Source organism: Haliotis rufescens, unplaced genomic scaffold (assembly GCF_023055435.1).
Source record: "Haliotis rufescens isolate VD_foot unplaced genomic scaffold, xgHalRufe1.0.p SCAF_16, whole genome shotgun sequence".
Lineage (NCBI taxonomy): Eukaryota > Metazoa > Mollusca > Gastropoda > Lepetellida > Haliotidae > Haliotis > Haliotis rufescens.
This window is the reverse complement of record NW_025963846.1, coordinates 13,343,474-13,361,372: the sequence shown is the minus strand read 5'-3', so window position 1 is coordinate 13,361,372 and position 17,899 is coordinate 13,343,474. Positions and strand designations below refer to the sequence as shown.

The 17,899-nt window shown below is 40.1% G+C and overlaps 1 protein-coding gene across 4 annotated transcripts in view; it reads left to right on the top strand.

The window, feature by feature from the left end:
- Positions 1–17,899, top strand: part of LOC124135938 (FYVE, RhoGEF and PH domain-containing protein 6-like) — a 67,533-nt gene that overhangs the window by 29,359 nt on the left and 20,275 nt on the right. For 3 of the 4 annotated variants that reach the window (XM_046501651.2, XM_046501642.2, XM_046501659.2), the window contains exons 3-9: positions 2,918–3,051; positions 6,872–9,393; positions 11,101–11,193; positions 11,673–11,824; positions 13,968–14,124; positions 15,291–15,378; positions 16,528–16,578. In XM_046501651.2, the coding sequence (XP_046357607.2) occupies positions 2,918–3,051; positions 6,872–9,393; positions 11,101–11,193; positions 11,673–11,824; positions 13,968–14,124; positions 15,291–15,378; positions 16,528–16,578 (3,197 nt within the window). The remainder of the gene's footprint in view (positions 1–2,917; positions 3,052–6,871; positions 9,394–11,100; positions 11,194–11,672; positions 11,825–13,967; positions 14,125–15,290; positions 15,379–16,527; positions 16,579–17,899) is intronic. The other variant, XM_046501667.2, reaches the window with a different exon arrangement.

Below are 17,899 nucleotides of genomic sequence, written 5' to 3'. Positions count from 1 at the left end.
GGTACAGTTGTGGCTGCCACTATATATCCCTCTCCTGCTGGAATATTGTTGAGTGTGGCGTTAAACAACAAACAAATAAATAAACATCCCTGTTCAGTAGGTAGTTATGTGGGACAATTGAGGAAAAAAGCATTGGAATTTTATTTGAACATGACGTGAAATCCGATATCTTTGTAGTTCTCAAAGGTGATCAAACTATTATGCCGCAAGTTTGTTCATGTTTGTTGGTTGTGTGGGGAACGTTATGGCATACTGTCATGTGAGCTAGTGTGCTGGCATGCAGGTGTCTCTTATCTTGCCTACATGGCTGTGTTGTGCTGCCAACTTCCTTGTAGTAGTCTGTGTCCTGAAAAAGTAGTTTGTGTGTATAACTAGCTGGTTTATTGTTTGCTGAGAGTGACATGTTACTCTTCCTGTTGTCATGGTTGTATTAAAAAGGATTTTAACAGTTAATTTCACGGTAATGAATTTTAAACTACATCCTAATGACCTAACGAGAAAATACACAAGGTAATCTTAATCCCTGGATGTAAAACAATGCCTGGCAGAACAAAAAATACAATTTAAACGGTAAATAAATTTGTCTGGTGATTTTTTATCTCAAATTTTGAATTTGTACTGACCAAGTTTCTCATCACCCGTTTGTTTACCGGAATTCGCTGAAGGGGTAGATCTACAGTGTAATTTATTTCTGCACTTGACATTCGATTTTCCCCCCTAAAATACTGAATCCGCTAGAGGGGGTTGCGCACTATACTCAAGAAAATACTGGTAATTGATATAGGAAATACCCACACACTTGTGTGAACTCTCAACATCTACTGAATGTCGTATTGAATCGTAGACCATTCATTGTGTGCTATGATGAATAGATAAACCACTAAACTCGTGAAGTTCACGTAATAATTTTCAAACAATCCTGATAGTGCAACAAGTTAATTTTAAATCACACACATTCAAGTACACACACGTCTTTCCATGTATCCACATTCACCCGCTGACCGCACAGGCCACAGACACCTAAACGAGCCTCCTGGTGGTAATGAAGGCCGGGAATCAACCAAGCGCTAACGATGAAGTGACACCAATACACAGGACATTCAAAGTCCTTTTACATGCGCTTCAGTGACTTTGACCACGCACGCGAAAAACCGGGTCCTGCAGTAGGAATTGAAAATCCACATCCCAGAGAGGCCACCCTGACTGATGAGCTAATAGGAATAATTTTATTTAACTGTTTTAGATCACTGTATGTTAAATATATGTTCGTATTAACATAATAATTCCACAAAATGTTTTCTTATGATTATTAAATTGTAAGAAGGAGTTTGATTTGTGAGCTTCAGACTGATTCAAGTGCTTATGTGGGTGTAGTGTATTTGTATGACTGTGGTGTACCGTACTTTAAAATCTGCAGAATCCAATACCAGCTGATTACTTAATCAACACTACCCTTGAAGATCCGGGATAGAATAGGTCTTCAGCAACCCATGCTTGCTGTAAAAGGCGACTATGCTTGTCGTAAGAGGCGACTTATGGGATCAGGTGGTCAGGCTCACTGACTTGGTTGATACATGTCATAATCATTGATCCCAAATATGTGGATCGATGCTTATGATATCAATCACTGGATTGTCTGGTCCTGACTTGATTATTTACAGACTGCCGTCATATAGCTGGAATATTGCTGAGTGCGGCGTTAAACAACAACCCAACAACAACAAACGTCTACGACCCGCACCTTAACTGGGAGGAACATCAAGAAATCACGTGTAGATTGAGCCATTTTGTCTGTCACTACCGCGAGATACCTGATGATGACGTCACTTCCGATCCTGGGAAATGTGATGTCATAGTGTAATAGCATGTACACGTTGGCGCTCATATAATGTAAACAAACCTAACACAACATTTCTTTCCCTTGAAAGGAAAATCTAACACCTTTCTGTACATATCAAAAGATTAATGAAAAAAGACTTTTAACACTAATCCAGTAAGATCAAAGCAAGCCCCTGGTTTATGTTTAATAATGCAAGCAAATCTAACAACAATTTTGTTGTTTTGTTTTAATTTAGTGGGAATTACTACACTCATTCCCCACATCACACAGCCCATGTACACCATGAAGATTTGTGCCATTTGCAATAAGTGAGAATTAATTTGACAATAAACAAACCTAACATGACAGTGGGAAGTGACCAATTACCGTTATTTTGGGCCACATATTAAAACTTTAGACCCTGACCATGTTCATCAGAAATATAGGGGCATTTCAATTTATCAAGGGTAAAAAACTAAGGCCCCTATCAATCTCAACCCTTAAGTATAACAGAACTCCAGATAAGCTAAAATAAATCACCTTGAGCAAGTTAAATTTGAACTGCTTGTGTAAAAATATGCATGAAAAAAATTGAAAACCAAATAATATGACAACACAGTACATAAGTACCCAATGTAGCATTTTCAGCTTGCGAACGTGAATATCTGAATAGCGTTACTCATGTTTATTTACTGCATTTGAGTGAATGCAGGCATCATGTTACTCAAAACAGCTTTTTACACACAATCATTTGTAAGAAATTCTGATAATGTTCTGATATCGAATGTATGCAGTTCTGATGGGTTATCGGCAGCCATGTTTCTATGGATCGATATGTAGCCTATCAATGTTTTCAGATGAACATTTTTGTGTGTGAAAAGGCATGATTTAGAGGTATCAAGCATTCATTTTCAAGCATTCTTTAATGTAATAGTAGAATCTTTGAGAACCACTTGAAAAATGTCATTCAGATTCTACAGCCCATGCTGGTTTTAATACTGATGTCAAATGCGTTTGAGATTGAAAACACCTTGTATTTGCATTGGCTTTTTTTCGGTTGATTTCATCTGTGTATTTTATGGTAATTTGTTTTTGCAGACCTCCCCTACCCAAAGATAAGCCTAGTCCAGCTGGGAACAAGCCACGCCCTCCATTGCCCAAAAAGCCACCAGTGGCAAAGAAGCCAGCAAGGTTGTTGTCCTCGACGAGTGTGGAGGACGGAGCTGAGACAGGTACTTGTTGCTGACCCGCTGATCACTTAATCTGGAGAGTTAGAGAGTCAGCAGATCTTTTAGAAATAACCCTTTGGGGATTCTGGGTTAGAATTGGTCCCCACCTAGCTGTGCTGGTTGTACCAGTTGATCAAATGTGATTTGGTTGATTGTGTTGCATCCTACTCCGAAAGGCGTGGATCAATGCTCATGATGTCAATCACTGGACTGTCTGGTCAGTTTTTTACAGAATGCCATTATATAGCTGTAATATTGCTGATTGTGGCATTAAACAACAAACAAATTTGGGAAAATTACTTGCCTATCTTGAAAGGAGTTAAATAACTGCCTACGAAGATACTAAACCATAGAAAATGCAATATTTGTCAGTCTTTCAGGTAAAGCGTAAAATTAAGTCAAAATGCAAATTTAAATGACAGTCTTACGGATGTCATCATACAAGCCAGGCATGTTGTTTCCATGTTGTTTGTTCTGAATTGCATGTTGTGTTAACAGACTGTCTGGATCAGTTCTAATTGTTGATCACTAACTGCTGTTGTGAACATGTAACAGTTTTGTTTACAATGCATGTGAATGTGTTGTTGAAGATATGTATATTCTAGAGGACTTTGTTCACTGCATCAAAGTTATGTCATTCTGTGTCTCATCCTCAGTTATCCAGGGCATTATATCTCCATTCTATTCTGATAAATACCCTGGACCCATTCACCACCATAGATTTGTATTAAGAGCTCTGTCACCTCCATCTCCCACATGGCTAACCTACGACAAAACTTGAACGCAGCAGGTAATTAAAATGAGTCTTCTAATCCTGAGTTTGAGATGGATCCACAAAAAATCGCAAGCGAGGTATATTTAATCATGTTAATCAAATCAGAAGACTGTTGAGACTGAACTTATAGCTAGAAAGATGTTTCCTAAAGATGAGTTCTAAGAAGCATTTTACCCAATGTAGAAATGTGCGCCAAACACACACACACACACACACACACACACTAAAACACACACACACACACACACTAAAACACACACACACACACTAAAACACACACACACACACACACACACACACACAATAAAACACACTAAAACACACACACACACTAAAACACACACACACTAAAACACACACACACACACTGAAACACACACACACTAAAACAAACACACACACACACACACACACACACTGAAACACACACACACACACACACACACACACACACACACACACACACACACACACGTGTATGGAAAGGACACATAGAAAAAAAATATTGCGTCTCAAGGGACACACACTAATATGCATTGTACCAAATTCTTTTCAAAAGAGATAAAGGTCCTGTAATTAAAATGATTATCAAATTCTACAGTACAGTACCCTTTCATTACTTTATGGCATCCTCATATTGGCTGCAAGGATCCTTCAAATTAATTGTTGGGGGTCTCCTGGATCACCAGTTTTGTAGGTCAAGGTGAAAACTTGACTCAAACAGGGGAAGGGACATCTTTATACTGCAGTTCCCTGGGCCCCAATCCACAACGTGTTCGTAGTGTTGTGACCCACCAGAGATCCAGATAACTTTTCGAGCAATTGAGTTTTTACTCTTGGGTTTCTATTTTAATGGGGTTATTTCATTTTTCATTGGGACAAATATAGAAAAGTAGTAGTAGAAAAACATTTTAAGATTTAAAAAAAATGAAATAATGTTTTAGATGTATATAACTGTTCTAAATATATAGGCTTGACTTGGAAAGTAAATTAGCTCATAATTGTGTTTCGGAAATTAGCTCCTTTGTACACATGCTGAAAAAGCTTCATTGGGTATTTATGCGAGGTGTTTTTATACATTTGAGTTTTTCATTTAATGCATGCGTTTCTGTACACAAGTTAATGGAAAGTAATTGGGTTTTAAATATTTTTTGGTGGTATTTTATGCAAACATGCTACTTTTCTTTAGCTCTGCCCATCATAGCTATATTGTTTATCATTGGCTTACAAATGACGTAGTGCTACGAAGGTTCTGTGGATCAGGCCCTGGTGTATTTGAGCAGCTCACAACAAGGTGGGCTGAGGAGTGCTGCTTGTTTTAATTATGAAAGAAAAGTAATTTGATTGCTTGATGGCAACTGTTGACTCGAATAGAGGCAAAAGTGTCCTGGGTATTTATCATAACAGAATGGAGATATGATACACATTGTGTATGCTGTCTGCATCTATTCAGGCTGATGTTCATGAGTGTTACGTAGAGGGGAATGTCCGAGTAACTCTCCATTCCTTAAAAATAATGGAACAGAGGCCCATTAATTTTAAGGAATGGAGAGTTACAAGGATATTCCCCTACTTAAAACTCATCCCTACTTTTACACTTTGACAAAATATTCTGTAGTTGAAAATATTTGAAAAATTTAAATATAAATATCAAGATAATGTACAGTTGACAAGCAACTCTCCATTCCTGAAAAATAATGGAGCGTTCAAACAATAGAATGACGTCACAGATGTGTTTTAAAATCAAATAGGGCAACAATAGGTAAAACACAAAACTGACAAGAGTTTCAAAGGTCAGCTGTCAATAGTAACAGTCATCTTCACTTCCTGCGACTTCCCCTGAGAGCATGGGTCTGGCAGCCTAGTGCTGTAAGGTGCCACGACTAACTGTGCCGTGATCTGTGGACGTTCATATCCTGAATTTGACACAATTATTACCTTCAGTTGTCATCACCATACCCATGTATTGGATTTCCCGAAAGTGTTATAGGTGCATTAGGATCACCTAATTGCTGGGTGAGTGAGTGAGTTGGGTTTTACACTGCTTTTGGCAATATTCAAGCAATATCACAGCAGGGGACACATTGTACCCATGTGGGGAATCAAACCCAGGCTTAAACATGATGAGCAAACACTTTAACCACCAGGCTACCCCATTGCCCTTGGCTAATTTGTAGTCTTAGCAAATGTTCCTGGAATAATATTAAAAGTTTCATTGTCAGCTAGTTTAAATGTTTTGATGAATACCAATGTACATGATGTAGTGTTTATGATAATAAAAGCAACAAGACTATTTCAATAGGCTACATAAGAAATCTCTGCTAAACCCAGGGTCCATTCCCACTTAATCATTTTTGAATCACTATCAAATAGTATGATACCAGGTGTTCACTAAAAGGTGGCACCTATCACAAACACGTGCAAAGGCAAGTCAATTGTTCACATGAAAAAGTGCGGGAACATATGGTGCAAGGCAAGATAGGAAAGTTTTGTCAGATCAAATTTTGAAATATCCTCCACATGTCTACCATTAAATATTTTGAAAGCTTTTCTAAGGCCTTGAATGTTGTCATCTTGATCAAACAACTTTTGAGCAAGAGCCTTATGTGGCTCTTTGAAATCTGAATAATTACAGGACCATAATCACTTCATCACTCCGTTGTAACAATTCACCAGTAAACATTCCAACCCAAGCTACTTGCAACACTTTATTCATACATTACTGTGAGTAAAAAGTTTCCAAAAGTGACCATTGACACTGTAGTGACACTCATGAGCATGGCATGTTACTTCCATGATCCTGACAGCAGGTCCTGTCATGGTTAAGGGAGGCAACTTTGCACATTGAATTGCAGCACCTTACACCATGGGCCACACAAGCCCATCTTATGGACTGAAATGAACATTCTGTAAATACCCCAAAATCTATAGCCTGCCACTTTTTAAGAAAGAAAAGAGCACCCTTTGTCTGAAAGTCCTCTAGAGAAGAATCTTTTATGTTGTGATTGAACTGATTACAAAGTTGATGTGCACTGCTTGCGTTTCTAGGTTTGTCGTGTTCCCCTGACCCCCCAGCACTCATGACCCCCCAGCATGTAGCCTGCACACCTGATGATTTGTCCAACACACGTCAAACCGCCCTCACCTCCAAGGACAACAAATTGCATAAGTCGAAAACTAAATCAACAAAGCGTTCAGTCGCTGAACTTGGTCTGTACGCAGCGGGGAAGAGCTTGTTTTATGTCGATCAGTCTCCGACTGATGAGAACGCACCTCCCTCCAACACTGTGCCTGCCCTGCTTGCTCAGACCCCCAGCACAAGCACAATAACATCTTCCAACGATGACAAGTCTGCGTATGTTTCTGTTATGCCAACCAAAAGCTCAAAAAACCCTCCAAAAATCACTAAGCGTCGGAGCTTGAGGTCCTCTAACGGTAGCCCTAGCCAAGTGAACTCGTCTCCTGTGTTGAATGATGTGTGTGATGGTAGAAGTAGATGGTATGTTCCTCCTTCAAAAGCTGCTGTGGCTGAAGATGCAGCTGTGTCTGAGGATGCAGCTGTACAGTCAGCACCAAACTGTGTTACAGGAAATGCAACAAAAACAGATGGACAATCTGTAGAGACAGATGAAAAATCTGCAGAAGTGTTGCGTCAGGGATCAAGAACAAGTCCAAAACCGGTATCCAATGGCCAAAAGAAAATGGGTCCAAGAACCAGTCCCAGGCCAAGTCCCAAACCCAGCCCAAAACCTGTGCCAAGACCAGCACCAAAACCTAGGAAACGCTTGCTTTCAATGGATCATATAGAAAACCCTGACTTGGTTTCACCAGGCAAAGAATCGTCAGAAGGGCCAGACATGAAATCATCAAAAGAACATACTCCAACAGAGCTAACATCTCCAGCATCAGATAAGTTAGCAGAATGTAATCTCAGCTCATCAACTGACAAAGGCTCATTACCTGATGATGGCATGAATCGTAAAGGTCCACACACACCTACCCATAACACAGGACTCAACCGTAGTGTTTCCTGTGATAAGAGTGCGGAAGAAGGAAGTGTTTGTGCGAGGACTAGCTCAGAAAGTGCATCAAAGCCAACTGAGTTGGAACTGGAAAAAAGTATTACTGCTAAAGAAGGGTCAGTGGTTTCATGTGACAGGAGAGCTACCAATTCTGTGAAGGTTTCCAAAAGTGATGAGGATGATCCTTCAAATGAGAACACATGCGATATGTTGAAAGAAATTGAGGCACTTTTAAGCCAAAACTTCGGAGAGAGTGGTGTTTTGGCCGAAAAACCAAAAGTCTTGAATGTCAGCAGTGAACAAAACCTCGACACCAAACTGAGGAAATCTACCGATTCTTTAGAAAGACAAGGTTCAGTTGACTCGGTCAACTCAGACACAAGCCCTTCAACCCCTACCCGCCCTCCAAGACCACGCCGAGTGGCTTCACAGCTCCTCAAACAATTGAGTTTTGACAAACCTGTTCTTCTGAAGGACCCTGATTCAAGTGGAGCAGCGTCATTCAAAAAGCCATGTCCACCCAAACCAAAGAGGACTAATCTGTCACGATTTGGCCGTAGCCAGTCTGATGTCAGCGGGATGATAGGTCTCATAGAAAAGTTAGAATCCCCAGAAACTGAACCTGCAAGGCCGAATGTTCCAATGAGGAACCAGTCGTTTAGTCCAGGTGATGCACCTCCACCATTGCCACCCAGAAACAGTGTTAGATGTGTTTCCATGGAGGAATCAGAACTAGTCCAAGAAGTGCTTGGGGAAGTGAAACAGGAGAAGACTGTGCCACCTGTGCCAGCAAGGACATCGATTCCACCAGGGTCGCAAGCCCCTTTTGCTAAACCACCACGTGTCCGATCCCGCCCCCGGCCCAAGCGAGAAGCACCTCCCCCTCCACCTGCTCACCCTCCCGCAATTAAAACCAAGTCCTTGGATCGGACTGGTTCATTAGACAAGTCGTCCTCACAAAACAAGCTAGCTTCTTCTGACCGAGGCTCTAAGCAGTATAGAAAGATTGAAATTTCCGACTCAAAGAAGTCATTTGATGTAAAAGAATTTGTTGAAACTTCCTCTGACAAAGATGATTCTTTTGATCATGATTATCATGAAATTGGCGAACATCCTCCTTCAGAGAGAACTTCTCCTGTGAAGGAGGTGACCCCTCCTCCGTCGCTCCCCCCAAGGAGCTACCGACACTCAACAGCATCAGTCAAGCCTGAGGAAGATGAGGACACTGCAGAAGGGGAGAGTAAGCAAGACAGCTCAAGTGTTAAACAAGATGCAGCTGTTCCTGATGGAGCAGATGTGCCCAAAAAGGACACCACTGACAATCTCAGCTGCTCCAGTGAAGGCAATCAAAGTCTTCTCTCCAGCAGCAGAGAGGAGAATTCGGATCACCTTGAGGTCTCGACCCCGAAATGGCAGAGGTCGCGGCCTGTCAGTGATACCAGCCAGTTGAGCACCAATTCCAGTGGGTCGGGCGACAACTTCTCTAATGTGGTGGGCCATGATATTAGCTCCGACTCTGATGAGGACCAAGAGGATGCTACCTATCAGGTAAACACTCGTTATTTGTACAATTAATTGTCAAGATTGTCATATTACGTCATTTTTGTTGATAAACCATTCAAGGATTATCTAGATTTACTGTTTAATTTGCAATCTTTATTTTGTACTGGTCATGTTTATGTTGGCAGTGTGATGTTGGACATTTGAATCTCAAGTGAATAAGAAGGGTCCTTCCATCAGCATCTTCCGTGTGAATATTTCATGTATATTGTGTTATGCGTAATGGGTATAGTCCTCCTCAGCCTGTCCAAGAAGTGTTTGAGTCTACTTGCCCCAACGGGGCGGTCGGGTAGCCTAGTGGTTAAAGCGTTCGCTCGTCACGCCGAAGACCCGGGTTCGATTCCCGACATGGGTACAATGTGTGAAGCCCATTTGTGGTGTCCCCCGCCGTGATATTGCTGGAATATTGCTAAAAGCGGCGTAAAACCATACTCACTCACCCACTACTTGCCCCAACATGCCCTTAGCATCATTTTCAGTAGATCTTCGTGTTACATATAGACTGTTTTTACATGAACTTACTTTACTGAACAAAAGTTTACCAGACTTGGACGTTGGACAAGTGGTTTCAGTGTTCCTGCTGGCGTTTGAAACTGCCAGTCCACCAGGACTGCAACCCTAAAAATTACCAGTCCCACCTAAGTTTTGTCAGTCCCAACTTTTCAACAGATAAATAAATGAATGAAAATATTGCCTGGTTTTAATTCTTTCAACATCATGTTCAATGCAATGACTCATCTCGGAAGTAACTTAGTCACAATTTCGTCTTTTGATTCGAGACTAAATCACCTTAAGTATATGTTTAACCTCAAAGCAAAGCAAAATGTTATTTCCTTGCACTAAAAATAGACAGAGGAAAAATATAGTTATATGAATATCACTGATTTAATATTTATAAGGTACTTTAATTGCCAAGTCCACAGGGACTGGTAGTTACATGAATTGCCGGTCCATGCTTAATTTTAGCAGTAAAAAACTGGTAATTACCGGTAAACAGGAACACTGGGTTCATCGGGTTTGGGACGAGTCCAAGTTTACTACCTGGGTACCTGACCCCCTATTACCTGACCCGGATAACCGCTGGAGGGTCTCAAGTGTTGAGAACAAAATGGCCGATTAGGAATTATTTTACCAGAGCTCTGGCAACAAGTATTTAGCTACACGTATAAAACGCTCTGGTCAGGCATATACTGAAGTTGACTGAAGCTGTATCTTTACTCAAAACATATACAGATCAGAAGGAATGTCCATATTGTCAGAACGATATGCGAATATTAGCGACTTGTAACCATGGAGTTATAGTAGTGAATCTTTCTCATTAAACGATATATATCTCGTGACTAACCAGAGGTGCGGGTAGCCATGTGGGTACCCAGGTCCTACTCAGTGCCCATCTGACCCCAGTACCCGAGTTACCCGCCCAGCCCTAGTGGCTTATGTCTTAGACTGCCTCCTTAATCTAAGCCCCATTGGGGTTAGGGGGCAGTACCCAGTACCCAATGGTTTGTTAGAGCTCAATAATGAGAATTGGTTGGTTACAATCAGCGACTAGCTAATATATTTACAAGCTGCCATGATAAATCATGCATTATCAAATGTGTTTTTGTGTTTATTATGGAAAAGATATAAACCATGTAAACAGTTGAGTGTCCGTAGTTGCTATTGTTGGGTATATTTTGATTTGATTTCAAACAGAAATTAAAAAGGGCTCGCAAGGTTTTCTACATCGCAGAGGAAATAAAGAAATCTGAAGAGGTGTTTGTGGATGTGTTGAAGCTCCTTAACATAGTGAGTACAAGCAGACTGCTGGTGACTTGTTGAAATTCACATGTAACCATGGTAACACTTAAACTTTTTTACCTATGTTAAAATATGATCATCAGCCGCTCATGGTTCTCTGTCACTTGGTAGCACAAGCAGAAAATCACCAAATTTGCTACACAGATTGCATCAAACGTCATTAACCATATACACCCATGAAGATCCGGGTACGAATAAACCTTCAGCAACCCATGCTTGTCATAAGAGGCGATGAGGCTTGTCGTAAGAGGAGATCAGGTCAGACTCGTTGACCTGGTTGATGCATGTCATCGTATCCCATTTGCGTGGATTGATGCTCATGATGTCAATCACTGGTTTGTCGGGTCCAGATTGAATAATTACAGACAGCTGTCATATAGCTGGAATATTGCTGATGTGGCGTTACAAACGACAAACCAACAAACAAAAAATTCCCAACGAGGGCTGAACATTCATCCTTTGTCCAGGACTTCCGAAACCATGTGACCAAGGCGGCGGAGAAATTAGATCATGCAGTGATTCCGAGTGAAATGCTGAATAAGATACTGGACTATCTGCCCCAGCTGCACAACTTCAATGAAGACCTACTTAAAGACCTGACCGAGAGGATAGAGAATTGGTAACTGAATGAATGACAGAAGGAAGGAAGGAACTGAGTATTGTGCCATTGTTATTGTGTGGGTCATGTGAATTGGTTTGGATTACGGTGGTAGTTTTCCTGCACCTCATTTTTCCTTGAACTTTTGTCATATTTATCATAATGTGTGTGTTTAGTGAAGCTTTGATCTATTGATCATGACGCACTAGACAAGTCGAAATTGCGTTGAAAAAACTAACTGGCAATTATAAAACAATTGTAAAACAATTGTAAAACAATTGTGAAACTATCAACTGCTTAGGGAAATAAATAAGGAAATATATATTTTGCGACAGCATGATTATGATAGGTGTAGAAGTAATTAGAACTTAAACTAGCCTTGATAAAATAGAAACTTATGAAATGTCCTTTGGGAGGATATTAAGAGATAGTCAGTGATTGTTTTAGTTGTCAATTAGAAATAGCCTCAAAACCCAAACTATCCTAAGAACAAATGGAAAATGTCTCAACATGAACATTTACCTATTCATTTGATGTGTTGGTACAGTTTATGTTCATAATATTCATTGTACTTTGTCACAGTATTTTATACAAAGCTTCTTCAATCATCATAGGACACACTATTGTCAAGGATGCTTCAAGGGTGGGAACTATGCGTTTGGAACTGTTAATACTGTCATAATTACACAGTTTCAGCGACCGCTTCCATGGTCTAGTTGTAGATCGTCCGCCCAGAGAGTGGGAGGCCCGGGGTTCGATCCCTGGGTGCGTCATACCAAAAGATGTTAACAGGTGGTACTTGTTGTTACCCTGTCTTGCGCTCGGCATTAAGGGGCTAAAACAAGGACGGGTTGGTTTGGAGTCAGTATACTGTGACTGAGTTGGGTATTCATGTTAATCTGCGGTGTGGTATCTCAATATGCTAGCACTATAATTAGGCATCGGTCCGAACTAGTAGAAGCATACACACTTACATGCACGTAACTATATAAGTGCAATAATATTGGACGCGACATTAAACCCCATTTCACCCCCCCTCACACTCTGTCGCCCAAGTGCCCTTTGATGACAAATACGTCAATACAAGTTACACGAATTAAGATACTTTAAGGTGCTTCTACTCTTGTGTCATTTCTTGACATACATCACATTTTCTGTTCATTGAAGTTGATATGTGATCCCCACTAAGATGGAGGGATGGATAGGCTAAAGTGTTTAGACAAACTAAATGTTATGTCATGATCTGATTGTCACTGTGTAGGTAGACCTGGCTCCCATTCCACAGAGCATTCTTAGCTCTACGACTATGGTAAGCCTATGTTTAAGTATGGGAGTTATGATCACCTTAGCGCTAAGATTGCTTTGTGGAACGGGGCCCTGGGATGATGAGCCCCTAACTAACTGGTACCATACCAAAATGCAACACTGAGCATTTCAAATTTTTTTATTTTGAATACATATTGTTAAAGCAACAACTGACATAATATGATGGCAGAATACTTTATTCCTGGTACAATATCAGCTTCTGATAAAATTTCAGCAAATCATTGTGCTCAGAATCACTTGAGTTGTTACACTGGGTATTGTAAACTGAATCACCACAGAAATTTGCTGGAATACTGCAAAGGTGCCATAAAACCCAACTCACTTTCACTGAAGCAAAACATTTTATTTCTAGACTAAAAAACAAATTAGTCTTGGTTCTCAGGCAGCGCCCGCATCATCATAAATTTGCTGTACGTTTTATTTTTATTTTCATTTTTTAAAAAACACACCAAAAAATCCATTTAATATTCCAATGGTTATTCCAAAATATTCCTTAAAGTCCAACGGCACTCAAATACTGTATTCTAGTATTTAACTCATCAAGGAATACATTTATGTAGGGAGGCCCTTTCCCAGGTTGACCGTACACAACTGTTTGTTTGTTTACACAACTGTTTGTTTGGTTACATACTAGTTTGAATAAAAAAAACACACACAAAAAACACCGCCCACCCGCACCATATTTTTCAAAGCCATTGCCCGAGAAACCTGTACCAAGATTATTGGATCAATGGTATGCTCAAGTATTTGTTATGTACACACGGAAATTTACATCGTTCTTGCTGTATTTACATACATTAGTTAACAATCTGTTTGCACACATGTTATTTGTCACCAGGAAGGAAAACCCGAAAGTAGCGGACATCTTTGTGAAGAAAGGTCCATTTCTCAAGATGTACTCATCATACATTCGCAACTTCGAAAATGCCACCGCCATGTTCGAGGAGTCATGTAAACGATATCCTGAATTTCAGCGTATTGTCAAGGAATTTGAGGTAGGAACTGTACATTGTCTTTAAGAGATGACTCAAGGGAGATAACTCTTATATATTGCATTTTAGCTTGAGTGGGTGAGTTAAAATTTAACGTTGCATCGGCATTATTTCAGCCATTTAGCGATTTTAGCTTGAAGGTGTCCTTTGGTTCAAACAGTAGTACCATACAAATCATGCTTTTATCAGAAGTTGAAATACACTGTCATTCTGTGTGCAAACAAGTAATGTTTAGTGTTTATCAGATGATATTGCTAGTGGAATTGTTTAATCTGATCTCTTTTTATTATGTCTCTTTGTTGGTTGGTTGGTTGGTTGGTTGGTTGGTTGGTTGTTTTATGCCGCACTCAGCAATATTCCAGCTATATGACGGCGGTCTGTAAATAATCGAGTCTGGACCAGACAATCCCGTGATTGATATCATGAGCATCGATCTGCGCAATTGGGATACGATGACATGCATCAACTAAGTCAGCGAGTCTGACCACCCGGTCCCGTTAGTCGCCTTTTATGGCAAGCATGGGTTGCTGAAGAGATATTCTTCCCCGAATCTTCATGGGTCATGTCTCTTTGTAAAAACCCTTGTGGTGATGTGAGAGAATATTGAGTTCTCAGAAGAGCTGACACAAACTGACATTGAACAAATTGATGTTCAGTTGTGCATTATGTGGATCTTGGACAGCTGGTTCCTTCCTCATGTTGGCACCAGGGTCCACTGGTCATGGGTTTATACCTTGAAGATCCGGGGGAGAATAGGTCCTTCAGCAACCCATGCTTGTCGTAAAAGGTGACTCTACTTATCATAAGAGGCGACTTGGTTGATTCACATCATTGCATCCCAATTTCATGGATCGATGCTCATGATGTCAATCACTGGATTATCTGGTCCAGACTCGATTATTTACAGACCGCCGTCATACAGCTGGAATATTGCTGAGTGCGGCGTTAAACAACAAACAAACAAACAAACATGGGTTTGAATCCCAGGTTTGCCCTGATAATGAGCCATGGTTTGTCAGCACCATTCTTTCTTATACTCATGGGTTTCACCAAAGTGGTAAGCGTTTATCATCTGCGTCTACGACACTTAGGACACATTAAACTGACACAACTGACAGACTGTTTAACGTGGCATTACATTCAAATCACTCACCCCTTCATGTTGGCAGGTGTCTCCCCGCTGTGCCTGTCTGGCTCTCAAACACTACATGCTCAAACCCATCCAGAGGATTCCCCAGTATAAACTTCTTCTACAAGGTATGTTCTAGGTATCTCTGTGCTTTCCCAAAGTGATTTTGATACTGACTTGTCACTACACAGCTGTTCCACGGTGTGATCCTGATACAATTTCTTCCGACGATTGCATCAAAATTCTTTCAAGTTGTATCATTGGGTACTTTTTAACTGAATCACTGGTAGATTGGGGGGAAACGTTTGCACAGCTGGTTGCTATTTCCGGCTTAGTTTAAGGGAGAATACACACGTTAATCTTAATCTCTGCATATAAAACAATGCCTTGGAGAGCAGGAAATACAATTTATATTGTAAATCATCATTTGTAGTGATGTTTTATAACAAATTTCATATTTTTATTGACCAAGTTTGTTATACCTCTTTATTCACCTGAATGCGGGGAAGGGTTACAATGTGTTTTTTTGAAAGCGCATATTAGTACTCGATAATTTTATTTCTTACACTATGAATCATAAACAATTTCTATTCTAATTTGTTTTTGTAAACTCTGAAACATGCAACGTAGCTTGTGTTAGGTGGGCAGAGCATGTATACTGTTTTGCTCGTCATCTACCACCTAAGACGCCACCTCTGTTAAACCTCTGATCGTCTATAACGCTCATCAATTATTTCGACCCTGAAAGTAGCGTTGTAGCGAGAGATCACTGTAGATTCCCGATCCAAATCTGCATCTCACTTTCCAAGTTTCAGCAAGGTACATGCGTCATGATCTGATGACAAATGAAACATGATTCAGTTCCCAAGAAACCCTCAAACATGAGTACTTATAATTTAGACAGTATATTTACTTATCGAGTTAGAAAGCGGATTGCGTGCTGCTCGTAATATTCACTGGATTGTCTGATCAAGATTTGATTGTTTACAGGCAGCTGTCATATAGCAGGAATATTGCTGAGTGTTTCATCATGTTTATGAAACAACAAACATATTCAAGGCCAGTTGGAGTATTACATGCATATTTGAAGTTATGACACTTAACTTCTTAATCATGATCACATAAAGCATCAGGGGCGGTCAGGTAGCCTAGTTGCTAAAGCTTTACGAAACCCATTTCTGGTGTTCCCTGCTGTGATATTGCTGGAATATTTGTAAAAGCGGCGTAAAACAATACTCACTCACTCACTCATGTAGCATCTTGTTGATATTTTTCAGACTATTTGAAAAACCTACCCTCAGATTCTCCAGACTACAAGCCTACAGAAGGTAGGCTGGAACATAGTAGGAAGATGTTCTTCACCATTACAGACGGTGTATACAAATACCATAGCCCTTGTGGGGATTCCGGGATAGAATTGGTCCCCAGCAACCTATACTTGTTGTACAAGGCAACCAAATGCTTCAGGTGGTCAGATTCGGTGACTTACATGTCATTGTACCCTGTCTGGTCCAGACTCAATTATTCACAGTCTGCCATCATAGAGCTGGAGTATTGCTGAGTGTGACATTATACAGCAAACAAACAAATAAGAATACCATAGACTATGAAGATGTTATAATATAACAAACACTGTTTCTTTAATGCATTGCTGCCAAGAGGTAAATCTGTGACAAGCATTTTCTAAGATTGTGTGTGTTATTTAGTATTCAGTGTCCACACATTTCAGTTATAATCAACATTTGTTTGGTGGTACTCTTTCGTATGTTCTGTAGAAAACACGACTGCAAGGATTTAGTTAAGAATGTAAACATGATGGGGGAGGTTGTTATTGGTGGTAGCGTTCATTTCAAAGTAAATCTTGAAAAACGTACTAAGTCTATTGGTGGACTGGTGCCTTTTGATCGTTGGGATTTTCAACAAAAATATTTTTTGAGTTTCCATGGCAACAAATTTGACTTAGGCTGGAATGGCGGTAGTGTTCCGTTTCTTCACCAAACTTGGCACATAGATAGGTGTAGTAGTGAACTGGTGTCTGGTGTATCATGGATTGGGTCTCATACTATCAACCTATAGCTTTGGTTTATCTGGTCCTGAATGTCAGTCATACAAGCCATTAATAGTATTCTTACAGAAACATAATCTAGACAACCCTGTAATATGAACATACGACCACGCTGTATGCAAAGTATAGTTCATAAAATAAAACTCGAGATTCAGAAATAGAATAAAGTGTTGTCAAGCTCAGTGAAAAGGAAGGGGACAAAAGGAAGGGGACAAAAATGATTATTATCTAGCTCATCTTGAAATGACATTCACCGAGTATGAAGCTGGATCTAAAGTATTCTTGTTGGCAGACTTACATACCAAAGGGCTGACGTAATATCTTTGTGAGTGGACACTAACTTACTGTAAACATAGTGTGTTTCTGTCCCTGTCATCAGTGTTAGAAATTGGCACTAGTCCTGTAGTCCTTGCCAAACTGCCCAATGGTAAAGGTATCATAAGGGTTAGTAGAAAATTGCCATTTTTAAGGGTTTTGCTATATGTTATCATTATAAGGACTAGTGGACGAAAACTGTTAGTTTCTAACGCTGGTCATTTCTTTGCTCAGTGTAACATGTTTAAAGACTTTTTGATCTATTGTTA